We start from the raw sequence: 17,785 nt of genomic DNA on the forward strand, positions 1-17,785 counted from the left end.
TTCACTGTTGGGACCAAAAATGTTCGTTCTGGAGGTATTTCTTATGAGCTTTGTTGAATGGGCTAAATAAGGCTAGGATTAGGTGCAGGGTATATGTGATGAAGAGTGGTGGGGATAAAAGTTGTGATGTCCACCTGGAAGGAGTCCTACAATATCTTCTGAGATACCAGAGTAGCAGTGTGCTAAGGGTTACGTTGGCTGAATGTGCTTTTTGACAGACTGATGTAGGAGGTTGTTTCTAAATGCTGAAATCGGTAGAGGAGGGGAGTTTCCTGAGGAGTTGAAATCATGTATTTTTATGTTCAGTTTCAGGGATTAAGCAAAATTAAGACCTCTATTCATATTGTTGTGTCTTAATATTGCTTTTTATAATATGTTTCTACAACAATTAGTAAAAAATTAAAGCAAACCCTTACTTATTCTGTCATTCTGAAAATCTGATGTAAATTTTATGGTAATATATGCTGGGTTCCCTTTCTCCTAGGATTATTTGTATGTAGTCAAGCTTATTGTGCATGTGAATACAATTTATGCATTTTATGCTCTTTGCAAATAACTTACTTGCTACTCACAGATGTATGTAGAATCAGGCAGGGAGATAAGTGGCATTATATAGCAAAAACAATAGTCATGTTTGTGTTAGTCTATAGACCACAGGATCCTGTGATACTTGGAATAATGAAAGCACAGTTTATAAAAATAGATGTGGAGGAAAATATAGCTGGTTTAGAATTGTGTTTGCTTCTGTGAAAAGCTCCTCTTGTTTTCTGTATGCCAGAGAAAGTGATATGGGTTAAAGGAAAGTACTGTTGCATTATTTTGTCATGCTGTTATTGCCCAATAGATCATTTGCTATTACTGTGTATCGCTAAAGAAGTAATGAAAAATTTCCTGTAGATAATAGTAGTTTGAGTGCCTAACCTTTATAAGGTTAGATATAAAAGCTCACTAAAGCCTGTTCACTCACTTGTCTTTGGCTTTGGCCATAATGTGGTTAGATATTTCTTTTCTTGTAAGAAGAGGGTATCATTTGACTTAATTTATAGAAACCTTGGTGGTTTTGGGGAGAGGTTGTAGGGGGGGAGTAGGGTGGTCTGCTCTGTAGTCTTACGTCACTGTGGTGCAAAATTAGTAAAACAGCTTTTAAATGTCTGGTCCTGCAACAGTATCAGATGATTAGGAACTTCATGTTACCATGAAGTGTAATTGTTTCAAATTGTGTTTGTGGGGGTCTATTTGTGATCCAAATACATTATTCTGCAGCAGTCCTTAAAATAGTATTAAATCATGATGATTTGTTTCTTATTGTGGGTTTTGTTAGTGGGTGGGGTTTTTTTTAAATAAAAAAAAAGATTTCTTTATGGCTTTTAGTAAGTTTGTGGCCACAGTTTTTTGATATGATATATTTAGTGTGCATCTTGGTATTGTATCTACTGTCAAATATTTTTTACAGAATAATGAATGACCTGACACTAGTGGAAGAATAAGCCTGTTCCCAATGCATGCAGGGAACTTATAAAATCGGTTTTACGGTGGTGGTACCTCCAGTTTTCCTTACACCTCATGAGCTTACTAGGTAGCCTGTGTTTCCACCACTTCATTTATCCTGATTTTACATTGATGCTGCTAATTCTTACAGACCTTTGAAAGTTACTGGACCTTAAGAACTTGTAGACTTTGTTCATATATGTGGCTTTAATTAGTGCAATGGAGATGATTATAAGCTCTTGCTGTATTCTGACTCTGGTTCTACCTGGATGATAGCTTAACCCACTATTTTAAATTTTAAAATAAGTCTCCATTTGGAAGCTAAGGAGGTTCTTGTATTTTCCCAGTGATCCTTTGGAGTGAAGTTACTCTTCACTGATTAGAAAGAGTGACAATATATTATTTCATCTTATTGAAGAGTTACAATTTATTTCTAGGCAGTAACCAAAATGGAAGATGTACTTAAATAAATTTGCATACCTGTCCTCTCTTCTGAAAGAGCTGGTATGTCCCTGTTGGCATAGGTTGACCCACTTCAAGCACTGTCTGTAGGAAATACTAAACTATATATTATTTGATTATGTACTTTATTTTCAGGTTGGCATACAGGATGGTAGGAGTCTGGGATGGGACAAGCTGGTCTTAGTTCCACTGTGCTGGCACTTGTGTGTAATTTCTTAATGGCATTCTTACCTTCTAAAAGGCGAGGCCAAATAACGACATTTAGGGAAGTTAGCCAGGATTGTATGATTGCATGTAACACTTTTGGTGCCATAGTCCTGCTGAAGTATGGAGAAAGCCGTGGTAACTACTCAAGTCATCCTGCAAAATGGCAAGGGCTGAGGTTGAACAGTCACGGTTCCTAAAGCACCACCTCCTTTGTTCATGCATGTAGCTCTCATTAATGCAAATATTCTCTAGTTAGGGTTGTGGCTACTCTTAGGAACCCTTTAACAGCTAATTAAAGTACACTTTGGAAGTTGGGGAGGTTCTTGTGTTTGCATAATCTTGGGTTTCCTGATTTCTTAGAAGGGAAGGATCTAGTGACTTAAATGCTTGAATGCTCTGCCATCACTACTTAGGAATTTGGGAATACCACAATCTATATGGGAAAAACAGCTGTTAAATTTCTTAGAGTGAGGGAGTATGAGGCTGTGACGTGATCCTCCCTAATTAAATTGCTTGACATCAGGGAGAGGAAGATGCCCTTCATGTTTTTGAGTTTCAGCCTACTGCAAAAACAAGGCAAAGTTAAACTTCCTGTACAAAGGCAGATGTTAATCCTCACCAATGGCACTGAAGTTGCCCAGAGGCTTTCCTGGAGGTCTCAGTCCAGATAAGTATGTGTTAGACCTCTGCCCCTTACTCTTCTGTCACAGCAGCCCTTTAATCAAAGGCAGCTTAAAAAATTTTTGTCAAAATGCTAGGCACCACACGTTTCACTTCCTTAAAAACATATGGATTTAAATTCCTAGCCATCATCATACCCCCTTAGGTTTCTGATTTTAGACACCTGTTTCTGTTAACTCTTTTGAAACAGCAGACTTTTTTATCAATATATTGGTCACTTTAGTTATGTAAAAAGATTACATTTTATGCTTGTCTTTTTCCTCAGAAGTGATACAGCATACCTCTTTGTAAACTCATGTTAACCTCTTTTACCTGTTGTGCTGATAAGTAAATGAAAATGTGGGAGCTGTAGGCACTCATCCCTCCAGTGAAGCTCTTTACATTCCATAGCTTGGGATATTATTTTTTTCTTTGTTATTGTACTGTGCAGTTTTTTTTCCTGTTCTAATTTGCCATGATGTGGTCAGTGCTGTTTCCTTCCGGCTGCTTGTGAGCCTGTGATAGAGATAAGGATACGTTTACAGTGCATTTTTAACAAGAAGCTGAAAGTTTGCTTCATGTAGAAACTCAGGGACTCTCTGCATTGTACAAAGAATTTATTTACTGGATTCATCTGTTTGATGCTGTGGGAATCAAGATCTAGAGCATTTTACTTGCAAAATAACAACTTTGGTAAATTCGAACGATGTGTAAAGAAGAAAGGTGATATACTTGAGATATTCTACAGCTTGCTAGGTCAGTCTGGGTTTTGTATTTTTACTTTTGAGTATACTTTAATGAATCAAATGAAAAAATGGATTTTCTTTTTTTAACTTTTGTAACTTTTGCTTAGTTTCATGTTTTTAATGTGAAACACCTTGAAACTGATGTATTATTTTCTGAAACAGTTTTATGTTTAAGGGAATGAAAAATTTGCATGTGTGTATCAGCAAAAGTAATACCTCTGAAGATACAAAGGTGTCTCAACTTCCTTGGAAGTCCGAGTTACAGTTTGGAGCAAGCTTTTTTGTGACTGCTACTATTTCGTATAGCTAAAGCAATCATTTCTTAATTAGAACTTTTCTATTTTTTCCCTCCACAGTCATAAAGGCTATCGAGGTGGGAAGAACAACTCAGGAAAGGATTTCACTTGGTTTGTTTCCCTTTGAGAAGAGAAGAACCTGGGAACACCGATGTTCTAAGAATTACGAACACTGCTACTTGATTCATTTTATGATCCTGCCTTTCTGCCCAGCTGGGCTTCAGTAACTCTCTCCGTTCTTTCACATTTGAGAACATTTTTCTTCGTATGTGGAGCTGAGACCTGGGAATGCGTTATTATGGCAGCAGTTGTACAGCAGAATGAACTTGTGTTTGAATTTGCCAGCAACGTCATGGAGGATGAGCAGCAGGTATGATGGGACAGTGTAAGAAACCATATTCATACAAGTTGGTGCTAGGAGTATTATGAAAACATAAGAAAAATATATGGTGTAAAACACAAAACAGCAAACACTGAGGTCATTATTGTTGCAGCAGATCTTTGTGCTGTTTCAAAAGCTTCCTGTCGCTTCCTGTAACTTGCATGGGCAGAACAGAAATTGGTTGAAATGTTACAGCTTCTGCAGTATTGCAGAGACATCCTCCTCTGAAAATGTTTTTCCTGTGTTGCTGATTTGTACCAGTAGAATCCATCTATTTGCGGTGCAGAATTCCCCACATTCTGGTATTTGACAGTAGTTTTAACTTCCCTGAGTGCTAGGATAAAATTCTGAATTAAAGTAACGGTCATACTACAGATGACTAGCAGGAGCAGTAGGTACCCGCTGGCTGCTTTTTGCAGATTGGTTTCTAAATTGTATTACTGTATGCTGGCTATTCAGAAATAAGCTTCAAAGTAATTTAAATTGGTTTCTTTCACACTGCAGGGAAAATACGTCTGTTTCTATCTGAGCAGGCTCTCAGTTAGGTGTTATCTAAACCACATCCTGTGAGTCCTGAGGCTTCAGTAAAGGATTCCTGCTGTAAAAATTAGGCAGCTCCTATATAGGTGGCGGTTAATAGTAGGGTTTTGAATTTAACAAGAAATCAGGTGTCTGGGTACTGTGGAGAGGCAGTTCTTAAAAGACTGAGAAGTACCATGACAAACTGTTCTCCTTTCTGTGAATGTGAAAAGCATTTGTGCTCCTCTTTCAAAAATACTTTTGGCTTTATAATCTTGTGTCTGTTTTTTTGTGTGGCCTAGTATCTGGCTGGGTTAGTGGCCTGCTTCTGGTGTCAGAGTCATGTGATCATTTCAATGAACTGAGTGTTGTCTGTCTAAAGTGCTAACTCAGTTTTGGGTGGAACTAGTAATGTAACTTCCTTCCCTGTATTTTTCCAGAGCTTGTGGTAGCCTGGGGATTTAGATATGGGAATTGCACAAACATAGCTGAAAATGAGCCTTGTTTATTACCTCTGTTTGTTCTTCATCGCTGGCTTTACTTTACAAGCCTATGGGAGAGGGGAGAATTGAGATGGGAGGGCTACTTCAGTGTGGTTTCTGGAAGGGGTAGTGCAAGCAAACGTGCTTTTGTTCAGTTTAGCTATGTGTTCTGCTTCTTGAAATTTCTTCAGATGCTCACCTGAAAAACTTCAAAAATACTAGAGGGCACTGAACAGGGCAGTAAACCCTCCCTAAACAGAGCTTTCTGCAGCTCCAGAGCAAACTCAGCCTTATCATTTATCTCATAACTCAAATGAATCCTACACCAGGTGAAGCCTAAGGAAAGAAGGTGTCCTGTAGCATACAGGAAATCAAAGATATGAAAGACCAGAGAGAGTGTGCATAGCAGAAGGTCCATCACTGCAAACAGTTGGATACAAGCTTCTCTCAAATTGCTGAGTTGACTTAGTTCAGATACCAAAGGTGCAGGTAGCTAGCTGGCTGGCTGCATGAAGGTAGATCTTAAATACTCACTTGTAGAAAAGGAGTCCTGTGTAGGGGAAGATGTGGGAAGGTAGAGCAAGATTTAGTTGAACAAGGATTTCCAGTATAGCATTAACCCAAAAAGATTGCTAATTGCTTATACCTGGTTGTTCTGCTTGTTACAATATAAAATCTATTGCTACTCCTGAAGTTTTGAAATTCTGGATAGATGAGCTGTATTTAGGGGTGAATTACATGATTTGTGTACGTTGCAAGAATTTTAGCTCTGGAAGTGCTCTGTGTTGGTCAAACATATTTTTTGAGCTTTATCAGTATAGAAAAGGTGACAGGTGTCATTCAACTGATCTTTGGATAAATATTTTTATGATGCCCCCAAAAGCTGGCATTGCAAGAACTTTGGTACTTTTCTTCTTGTCAAAGCTTTGCCTGGAGCCCTGTTGTGCCAAGAGCTGTCAGGACATGGAACAGCTGCAGGGAGGAGAGGTTCAGGGTCTAGATGGCAGCTACACTCAGTATTTCAGGGAAGTCATAATTCATGGCTTTTTTTTTTTTTTTTAAAGGCTTAGTTAAACAACCGTAAATTATGAACAGTCTATTTGCAAATGTAAGCATTCAGCCAGTGGCAGATGCTAATGGGAGGGACTCTATCATGTAGCTCTGTGTGAATGGGAAAGTGTCTCTTTTATCAGCCGTATCCTTTTGAGGTCAGAAAATAAGGTGGCGTTTTTTATTTTTTTTTATTTTTCTTGGAGGGTTCATTTATCACATTGTGCATGTATGATGAGGAAGAAATGGGGTGAAAATATCCTTGTAATTTCGAGAAAGGAGTAAGTGGCTTACATTAATGCTGCTGGTAACCTGCTACATGCTGCTACATGTCAGAGATCCTGGTTAAATGAGGGTTTGCTTTCTCTCCCTCTCTGCCATCTCTGCCCTTCCCCCGCCCAGGTCAGAGTGAGAGTGACTGCACACATAGTCGGTCCTGCTGCCTGAAACTGCTTTTCTTCAAGTCTGCAGCTTCTCCTCTCAATGTCTTTTGATTTAGTCCTTCGTGAACTTACAGTTAATGTGGTATTTGATCAGGACATTCTTAATTTAAAAAGCTGAATAAAAGCAGCCACAGAGGCTGGATCTGTACTAGGAAGTTTTAAATGGTGCCGGGCACACGCAGAATCATTGCAAACATTACATCGCTGGTGTGGTCCCCGGCATGACTGCTCTGTGCCAACAGGTCAAGTCACTCAGCCAAGGCCAAGATCCATGTTTTTTAGCTATTTCCAACTCCTGCTGAAGTGCCCCTCTTGTCGACTTGCAGTTTTATGAAGACTTTGAGGAAATCATTGTAAGGTCCATAATGAGATTGTCTCCCCAGAAAAGCAAGCAGTATTTAATTGCTTCCAGCACCCCTCTCTGAAACTTCATGACTTCCCAGATGCTGGCCACAGGAACACCTTTAAAGTCAAGAGGCTGCCTCTGCTGTTGGCACAGGAACCTTCAGCAAGAAAAAAATAAATTCCATTTTCTAGTCACTGAGTTCACTTTGCCTAGGTTTTTTTAGGTTTTGTTTTAAAAATAAATGGCCAACTGAATTGGACTTGCAAGTCTGAATTCTGTTGCTCTGTTAAAAAGACAGGTTTTTTTCACTGAGGTTTCTTTCTCTTCCCTGTGCCCTCCCTGCCCCCCCTGTAGCTTTTCCCTGCTCCTACCTATTGCATGCCTTTCTTCCTACCCATCACTCTCACAAAATTTATTCCACACCAGTTAGAACATAGTCGCCATATTCCTGGGACAAGTTTTCTTCCTTAGAGGACTTATAGGATGAGAAGGCACTACTTCCAAAACAGAAGTCCCCTTCCTTATTTTCCATTTCAACAACCAGGATGGTATTTTGATCTTCTGTCAGTTGGTGACAGCTGGTAAGAAAATTCTCAGAGAAGAGAAAGAAGCACCTTGTCAGCATGTGAAACACCCAAGAAGAATTTGAGAGCAGGAGGGAAGTTTGCTGCCTTTGGCCCCCAGAGGAGGGCAGAGTTCAGTTTTCAGGGGGTCATGGAGCATGACCGATCCTTTCAGGGACCTGCTCATGGGACCTTCCATGGACGGCAGCATCTGTCTGAAGCTTTGCACTCCTCCGAATTGTTAAAGGCTGGCCTACAGGACTGGTTTGTAGGTAAACTACAGTGAGGAATTTGTTGTCTGAGTCTTGGGAAGATTTCAGCAGTAGCTCAACTCCTTTATGTGTCCAGCAGACGTGGGAGATGTGTTGAAGTCAAACCAAAGCTTTGGCAGAGCTAGGGTGTCATATTTTAACTATATTTTGCGTGAGAAAGATGAAGTAGCAGAAATAGGCAATAGGAAAAAATGCACAAATTGTTCTTCTATGGATTTTTGTATTGATTTCTTGAAAATTATCGCTGACACTTTAATTTGGGAGGTTTTTTTTAATTTTGGGATGCTTTACACACTTCCTGTTTGTTAGTGCATGTAGAACCACCTTTGTATTAGAAATAAATTATTTTGTGATCTTGCTATTTGAGAGGCAATTTAATTTGTCTTAATGGAAGCACCACTCTCTAGTCTTTAATTTAATGTTTTCCCTGTGTGTAATTCTCATTACAAACTAGCATCAAAGGGAGCAATAGTAAACATGGGCTCTTCTGCAGTTCTAAATGCATACAAAGTTATTCCTGTGTCTTACAACAGCAGAACTACAGGAAGCTTTACCTTGGCTCTCCACTGGGATTCAGGTGCTTTCAGTGGAATCAGGGACATTGTAGAAGTACTGAGGTGAGATTTTACCTCTCAAAACGGTCATATGTACGTCAGCATATATTAACAGTAGCTTTTAAAACTGAATTAAGTGCTTGTTAATGAAATCATAACCAGTTGCAAATACTGTACAAAAAAGTGATGACTGTTTCCACAAGAATAATTTCAAATTAAATTTGTTTGAAGTAGTGTGAATGCTTTTCTCTCTGACGGTGTATTATTTATTTGGTCCAGCCTTTCCTTTTCACAGTTGTGACAGGAAAGAAAATCCGTATCTTACATCTCCGTAAAGTATAAGTTGGAAGCAGGTGTAACGATGGTTTTAAAATAAAAGGCTACAATAAGTGTGAATATACTCTGACTCTTCCAGTTCAAAACTGTTATTAATTTAAAGAAAACCACATTTAAAGTGTTTTACCACAAGTGAATGCTTTTGTGTTTGTCTCTTGTCTTTCGGAAGCACAGTGTGTCAGCAAGCGCCTTGGACAGTCTGGCACGGAGTTCAAGTGCCCAGGTATTCCCACGCCATGGGAGTTTCTCTGCCTGTAGACAGACATGGTTACTGTGCCAGAGTATGTGTGTATAGGATGGTTGCTTCTAGACATGGTCAAAATACAGTTTAACCTTGTGGAGCAGATCATATCTGATCATATGGATCAAACCAAGTGCTGCTGAAATGTATGACAGCAGCACTGTTTATTACCACGGGAAACATTTCAGTCAGCGGTGAAGCCTGTTTTGTAATTAAGTTTCATAGCAGAGTGACAAGAAGGGTGTAATATAAACAGGGCTTTGAGAAACCGAGCTGAAAACGTGTAACAATCAGTTGGGTTTATCTGTGTTTCATTTATTATTCTGAAACAGTTTTTTATGACTTGCCCCCACTAAAAAGTAACAGCAGTGTTTTTGCTTCTCAGAGGCCAAGTCAATTATGTGGTTGTCAGTCATTAGAGAAGGATGATGCTGAGCCAGAGTGATTTTTTTTTTTTTATTCAGAAGAAGCTAAGGTGAGGCTTGTCCTTAGCACAGGCAACTTGATACACTGCTGCAGATGCTGCAGCTATCGAGCTGGTGCAATGGCAGAAGCAGGGAGGAAGGAGCGCCTCGCTTCGAAGACATGTCAGGGAGTAAGCTGGCCATTTGCAGACGAGCATGGAGGAGATAGATGCCTACGTCAGCAATAGATACTCCAATGCCTCCACCCTTTTATAGTCAACAGAGAGGAATAGGCATTTTTAGGGTATGATTCATCCTATCGTAGCACAGGAGCCTAAAACTGGGCAGGGAAATTGTGCCCTAGAAATACCCCTCTCTCTCTTTTGGTTCTGAAGGATCCTAGCTCAAGTCCAAGTGTCTGTATCACAGCTGTCTGAAGTTAGGTGAGATGAACTTCACCCATAGTCTCTATGAACTGGAGCAGGATGACAAGACTGATTACTTGCATCTTACATCCTAAAAGTTATATGCTGTGGCATATTACTGAAATGGAGGTATTTAAACTATTTTTAGAGCATGAATTTTATCTCAGTTATGAGGCTGTAATCTTCCTTCTAATTTGTGGAACATATTGTTGAATATAAAACTTGTTTTAAATGCATACAGTATTTTATTGTATTTCCCTCTTTACAGTGCTTTATCTTTTTTATTGATACGGCTTTTGTTTAATCAAATCTATTTGTTTGTTCTTGCCTGGAGGCAAATAAGATCAGGGATGTTGGTGTTAATAAACAAACAGGATGCACAATGTGAACACGATTCTTTCTGAGGAACAGCAGGGACCTCTTGACCACCAATGGTGCCTGATTTCTCAGCCTTGGCACAATGCAAACTTGGACAGATGTGGCCACAAATGTGTGGGGTAGAAGCTGTCCCATTGCTTGACTCTGTGTATGTCCATCATCTGGCAATGTGATTGCACAAGAGGGCTTTAACTGATCTGCCCTTTGCTCATTGTTACGGATCTCCTACCATGTTACTCTATTTTGAATCTTCTGTTTGGTAGAGTAGGTAGGTTATTTGTTGGGGTTGTTTGCTTTTCATTTTGTTGGCGTTTTTTGTTTAGCAGACTGTCCATGATAGAAGCCCATGAAAATACTAGTTTTGTTTCTTAATTCTTCCTTTTTTCCTGATTGCCCTTTACCACAGTGGTTGCTGAGACATGCTTCAGAAAACACAGAGCAATTTGAAGTGATATTTGCAGCCTTTTAAAACTTCTAATTGCAGTTTCTGTTTTCTGTACTTAGGTTCCAGACTCTTCCCTAGGAGAGGCTTACTCCCATAGCTGTTTGTGTTGGGCCAGTAGCTCTGGTACCATTTTCCATTGGTGGCAGTGTGTGTAGTGGCAAGGCTGTGAGACATGAGTAATCCCTAAGCAAGTTCATAATCATGTGGTTGGGGCTTTTTTCTTCTGTGGTTAAAAAAAAAAAAGTGCTTGATCTCACATGTCTGTGCTCTTCTATGGAGGGTGAGACCAGATGTGCGTATATTGGTTTTCTCAGAAACATGTTTTAGCAACTTTGTCCTGTGTTTTCTTGTTTTTAAGCTTGCCACATTCATAACGTTCTTTATTTTTATAGTGGGAAAAACGTAGTTACACTAGGCTTTCTCTGAGCCTGCTCTGTTATCATCAGCTATGACTTTCTTCCTGCAAATGACATTTTAAAAGACTCACTTTGTAAAATATTGTGTCTGTAATAAACAGTATTTTCTGAAAACTTCTTACTATTGAATGGATGCCTTTTCAGAGAGTGTGCTCTTGTTATATTACTGATCAGCTAGATTTCTCTTTTCCCAGCTGCCTCTTTTCTTCTGTATCTAATGCAAAATAGCTATTGAGACAGAAGGGTGATGTCAGAAAGCTGACTTAGGAAGGAAAGCAGGGTGGAAGTAGTGTCAAGTGACTAAAGCCATAGGAATTATAAAGTATTATGGCACGTGTATCAAGCTCACTCCCTATTACACCCCTTGCTCTTGTATCAAGTGTCCCCTAAAATAATCTTAACTAGCAACCCCACATGGGGGACTCGGTACCTGTGAGTTCTTCATGCAGTCCTGATATCCAGGGGACTCTTCCACCCCCAGATTGATGGGAAGAGCAAAAGATGTAAGATGCTTGCAGCAAGTGGCTTGCCCAGTATTATTGCCAGCAGAGTTTAGCATGTGTTGTGCCACTCCTCCGTATTGTCAGCTTTCATGCTGCAAAATAATGTCATGGGAGTCTGGTATTACCGAATGGAGTAAATACATTAGATACTACAGTGATATTCAGCCTCTGGCTCATAGTGGGACACTGCTGCTGTATGGTTTTATGTGCTAGAAGTCATCCCATTTTTTGGTACTCCATCCTGACGGCCTAATAATATTCAAGTGATGTAATATAGGTCTGTTGACATATTAATCAGTGTTTAGGTTGGATGTAGTCTAACTACCATTATTTTAATTTTCTTTTTTCTATGCCCCAGCTTGGTGATCCGTCTATATTCCCTGCTGTCATTGTGGAGCATGTTCCTAGTGCAGACATCCTACATAACTACTCTGGCTTAACCTGCGTGGATGAACCTAGTGACATGATCACTGAGAGCTCTCTGGACGTCGCAGAAGAGCAAATCATAGAAGATGATGATATCACCCTTACAGGTTGGCAATAAAAATATTTCTGTGCCATGTTTTTGCACCAAGATGGCTGTGGCTAATGGTAGAGAAAACCTTAATGACAAAAACCAACAGGAAACAAAATTATAGAAGTATTGAATGCTGTTAATTCTGTACAAGACACAGAAAATGTTATTAATGCTGCAGGTGGCTTGCAATCCCAGATGCACAGCTGATAACGGTAAAGAGCTTCATCCATCAACAGAGATTAAGATAGAGTCCTGCTCAGAGTACCAACAAGATTTTCCTTTGCTAGTATTTGCATAGGATTTGTTTGTTCTTCTTTAATGGTTGGTGTATACCTAAGTAAACATACATAAACCAAATAAATGAACATACATAAACCAAACAGCAGGAATGGGCAACTTGAGTAGATGTACTGCTTTTAGCTTCCTGAGAGTATACAGTTAGCCATAAAATGTGCACATTAGCATGACTTCCTGGTGTAAGTATGCTCAGCATAGAATTAATCTTGGATTTCTAATAATGATTAAAGCCTAAAATACATATGTTCTGTGTAAATTCTGTTAGAAAATGTAACCCCAAAGAGAAGACAGCTCTCAAGAGGAAAGCTCAAACATTAAGTCACATTTTTTTTAAAAAACAACCCCTCACTGAATGCACATATTAGAAATATTTTTGCAGAACAAGTCTGAAAGGTGGGATAGATACTTCCCAGAGAGAGGATCTGTTTCTGCATCTTCCCTCAGCCATTAGGCTTCACACCTGGACTGTCTCCAGGGCTGGAGATAGCTTGCTGGTTTCAGTAATGCTTTTGACATTATTTCCAAAGGCGTACTCTGATACAATCTTTTACCACCAAAAGCAAAACAAAAACTCAACAAACTTGACATGAGGTTCACAGAGTAAATTGACATGAGCAGTTCTCAGTAAGTGGTTTTATCTGATAAAAATGGCACCTTTTTTTTTTCTTAGTAGTGAATTATCTGTGAACAGACTGTGACCATACAAGTAAGTTAGCTGATTATTCAAGAAGATTTTACATACTTTATTTCAGGTTGAGACCTCTTGCCAACTGTTCATTTGCTATTCATGTTAATTATTCACACTGCAACTGGCATTTCCTCAGTGTGTTACTTAAGCACCACTTAACGCGGCTGTGTGAATTTTTCGTAGCAGATCATTTTTGTAAGTCCATTTTAACTGTAATGTATTGTGTGTGAATTTTTACTTGCATGAGTAATTGTGAAACTCCACTTTTGTGAATGCTCTTGTTAACACTTCTTTTGTTGCTGGTCACATGGGAAGGGTTTGCAAATTGCTGCCAGAGACTGAAAATATGTAATCCTTGTAACCAATGGTGTCCAAGGGTTTCTGGGATACTTTGGAGGCAGACAAGTACAGTATTGTTCCCATCATCCATTGTGGTTCAAGCAATCTGGTTTTCTTTAAAGGCAAAGTCCTTAGAAAACCAGAGCTGCCACTTTGCAGGGATTATTGTTGTGAACGAGGTGTTAACTAATTATCTGTTTCACAGTCTCCATCCTAGCAGTTACTGTGCATACTGTGGGTTTCCTTGGAAGGGAAAGCGTATGAACCCAGGCCAGGCAGGGACCAGTACTGCTGGTGAAAGCTCCTGCTCAGGATGCAAGGCAGGTGGCACTGGCTCAGTCCATGGTTTCTGTCAGTCTGACACAAGTGGGCAGAATCTGGGGGCCCAGGGGTGTGAAGGCACCCCACAGGAGGTGAGGAGAGGATGCTGGGGAAGGAGCCCCCTGTCACCTCCCTGCCTGCTGCAGGCAGGCGTCGACTGTGGCTGCAGCTGCCCACTTGAACTGCCAGGCTGCCGTGGAAGAGACCCAGTTCAAGCATGACTTGCCGTAGGCTGCCTTTGAAATGGGACTAATCATAACTGAAATTTCCCACCTACTCTATTTTTCAACTGCCTTTTTTTTCCCCTCCCTCCTTTGAAGTACCCTTCTTGATATTTTTTTCATGGGGTGTTTGGTCTCAGCAGTGAAATGTGTTGTTTTGCTTCTTTGAAATTTGTACCAGTCTTTTCAGTCACTTCTATGCTATGCTTTTGAGAGAGGATCAGACATTATACAGACTGTACTAATTCCATATGAAAATATTTATAAGACTGAAGTTCACAGCAAAACGAAACTGAAACCGCCTTAATTTGTGACAAAACATTGCTGAGACATGTCTGCTTAATACGCAGGATTTGGGTTTTTTTAAGTTACCAGTTCTTCAGTACTGTTTTATCTCTCTGTCATACATTAAGCTTCTCTTTTCTCCTAAACTAACAGAAATTAGCAGATCTCCTGAAACCAAAGCAATCACATTTTAGGGATCTGTCTGCAGAATGATTGGTGCTAGTAGGTTTTTCCATCTATAGGATGTAGCTTCAGCCCTTCAAAGGCACAGCTATTGCACATCAGTGATTACTTACCTCTAGTATAAATTATAACCTGCAGAAAACTGTAAGAACATCCGTTTCACATGAAGCCCTGCTTGAAACATGGCTAACAACCAGCTTTTTAGTTACAATAATGCTCATGCTGTAGTTTTTTTGTAACGAATAGGCAGACCTGCCTTATCACCACCCTCTACTTTAAAAGCACTTATCCCTAGAAAAGCTGGGATGGCAATTTATATAGTCAGTTTCTTGCCAATATTATGGGATTTTAAATGGTTAACCATCATGTAGTAAAAGGCGATTAACAAAATAAATTGGAGCATTTGGCTTTGAAGTTTTATCTCTAAAGGGAATGTTGAATTGTGGGGGTTTTTTTCTGAAAAATACAGAGGATAATGTTTTGTGCAGAATAAATTCTAGACCAACTCGTCAGATGGTGCAGTTTGCTATGCTTTATATAACTTATTAATGTGACTGATTATGGTTATAAGGTGCATAAGGAGGAGGAACTAATTGGATTATATAACTTCCTGGAAAAAAAAGTTGTTATTAATTATTTTTTATTTTAAGTTTGCCATGTCTGGCCGGTTTAATTTAGAAAAATAACAGTTAATCATACTCAGCCATTTTGTGCTTCACCTGTTCTGGTGTTGTTTTCATGGATCAGGGAAGCAGCAGCACTGAGAGAGGAGAGAGAAAATTCGTGCTTAGATGCCCTGTGCCCTAGTCTGAATAGGGAGCATGGAAGTGTGCATATTTATAGATCGATAATGGTGCTAAATAACCAGTTCAGAAGTTATTTTACAACATTTCGAAGCGCAGTAGCATTTGGCTTGTATGTTTGGTGAAACTCTAGTGTTTGTGGCACAAGCCAAGTGGGTCAGGTAGAAGAACGCAGGCAAAGACACGTGAGGTGCTGCAGCCCTGCACAAACCCAGCATCTTCGGTGATAATTTGTGATGTTACAAAGAAATCCAAAAGAGTAGTTAGGTGGAAACTGTGTTCGTAGTGTTAACCCATGAGGATTTTGATTTGACAAGATGCCAGTTGTAAAAAAAACCTAACAAGTACTGTTTCAGTTACTTTATAAAGAAATTATTCACTGCTGCAGGTAGCATCTGGTTAAAAAGAGCGAGGGTTTTTTCATGTAGCTCCCCAATGAGATAGTTTTCTTTACAAATTTTAAAGCCTTACTTAAGAAAATGAAGGGTGTTGTGTAGATCTCTTGAAATACCTGTTCTTAAACTCTGTTCCAGTGGTAGTTAACAATCAGCATAGAGCTGACACTAAAAAGCAATCACCTAAATTTAACAGCCAGCTCTTCTGCAAAAGGGGGCTCTGCCCAAGTTTAGCGGATCTCTTTCTACTTTTAGCAACATTAGATTTCTTCCGTTGTTATTTTGAGGCTCTGCAGTCCCTGGTTTTGTCTATAGTGAAACCAGCAGTGAATTTAAACACAGCTGTGACTAGCACAGCCCTTATCTTGGCCTGGGCAATGACTCCTGTGGTCTGCTCTTGGGGGGCAGCTGACCACCGGGGAAGCAATGGGAGCAGGATGGGATCACCAAAAGCAGTGTAAAGCTTTCAAAAAAGGTGCTAGGCAGGAGTAGGGAAAGCAGGACTTTGGACTGAGGTGGGGAGCTGCTAGCATGAGGCATAGTTTCTTTCTCCACCAGGTGAGAAGAACAGAAAGCTGTGTTTGGGCAAGCCTCGTCCTAACGGTGAGTGCTGATTCATAGCAAACCTGGATTCGCAGTATCTGGGCTGGTATTGACGTGCAGGTACAGAGGCTTACATTTGTGGCTTGCTCAGATAAACAAGAACTTGTAGAGTACCCTGGGAAAGAAATGAAGTTACTTTTGAGTGCAGTTTTCCCTTTCCCTCCCCTTATTTTTTTCTTTCTCCTCCCTGCCTTTTGCCTCCTTTTTTTCCTTTCCCGCTCTTTTTTTTCCCCTCGCTCCTCTCCCGCTCTTTTTTTTCCCCTCGCTCCTCTCCCGCTCTTTTTTTTCCTCCTCTCCTCTCCTCACGCTCTTTGGTTTCCCCCTCTCCTCTCCTCACGCTCTTTGCTTTCCCCCTCTCCTCTCCTCACGCTCTTTGCTTTCCCCTCTCTCCTCTCCTCACGCTCTTTTATAACTCTTATTTACCTCTTTTTTTTTTTAATAAGTGTCTACCTATTGAAGATAACATTTGAAATCTGATGCTTCTCAGAAATTGCTTCCATCACCACCATTCTTTTGGCTCTAACTTTTCCAAAGTGTAACAAATAAAGCGTTTCATCCCAGTTCTTAAATTTGTGACTGCATCATAAATGCCAGTGGTTAGAATACTTTTCTGCAATGTTAAGAGAGAAACTAAAATAACAGACACCAGCTTGCCTTTGGTGGTTGAGTTGGTTATCTCCGAGCACTTTCTCAAGCTGGGTGATGTGAATTAGCATCTTGCTGCTAGTGGGACAGAGAGGTGCTGCTCCATCTCCTCTGTGGTGCCCCACACCTTGTTTGTGTTAGCTCTTATGTTCTTGTAATTCAACTTGCTAATCCAGGAATACACTAAAAAGTTCTTTTCAGCCATTTTATAAAGCTGAATTGTCTTGCTGCATGATCAAATAATGTGAAGTCTGGCTTGTGTTAGGTGACAGGAGTTTGGATCATGAACCAGGGGCAGAGATGGGAGGAAGAACCACAGCCCTTGTTTTTTCAGCAACAGGCAAATACTAATTTGGCTCAAACCACCTTGTGAAGTCATCTTCTAAGAGGCTTGAAGGGTGTTAGTAAAAGCATTAATGTGGTTAAGAAACTTATTATTGTCGTTCTGTGTCTGTGGATAGATAGATAGTTGGCACTCCTGATGTTTTTTGTGAGCATCTGATTATATGAATTTCTATGTTTATGTTAATTTATATGACTATTCTAAGTTCCTTTCATTAGTCCTGGATATGAATGGTCGACTTCTAGCCACAGTGATGTAAGGCTGGTGACCTCTGCCTCACCTGCCATTATTCAGAGTGAAGAATTGACTCTGCTCCGTCACCTCAGTGCATGAAAGCAAGCGGGCAGGTTTGCTCCTCATACAGCTCTTGCCAGGTGAAAAGCAAACAGAAGCTGCACCCTCCTCCTTGCCCGCAGCACCAAGAGCCAGGGGGTAGCACTGCTGGCTTTTAAATTGTATGTGGCAGCGTAAACCAGCCCCGCTCAATAGCTTTGGCTGAGCTGGATCATGGCAGGTTACCTTCCTGT

At 40.1% G+C, this 17,785-nt stretch overlaps 1 protein-coding gene across 7 annotated transcripts in view; it reads left to right on the forward strand.

Annotated features, from left to right (window-relative positions):
- Positions 1-17,785, forward strand: part of ELF1 (E74 like ETS transcription factor 1) — a 92,245-nt gene that overhangs the window by 46,659 nt on the left and 27,801 nt on the right. For 6 of the 7 annotated variants that reach the window (XM_055703330.1, XM_055703331.1, XM_055703333.1 and 3 more), the window contains 2 exons: positions 3,920-4,229; positions 11,977-12,151. In XM_055703330.1, coding sequence (XP_055559305.1) covers positions 4,158-4,229; positions 11,977-12,151 — 247 coding nt within the window. In that variant the 5' untranslated portion in view covers positions 3,920-4,157. Of the gene's footprint in view, positions 1-3,263; positions 3,574-3,919; positions 4,230-11,976; positions 12,152-17,785 lie in introns of those variants that run through there. The other variant, XM_014286035.3, reaches the window with a different exon arrangement.

The sequence above is a fragment of the Falco cherrug genome, chromosome 2 (genome assembly GCF_023634085.1).
Source record: "Falco cherrug isolate bFalChe1 chromosome 2, bFalChe1.pri, whole genome shotgun sequence".
NCBI lineage: Eukaryota > Metazoa > Chordata > Aves > Falconiformes > Falconidae > Falco > Falco cherrug.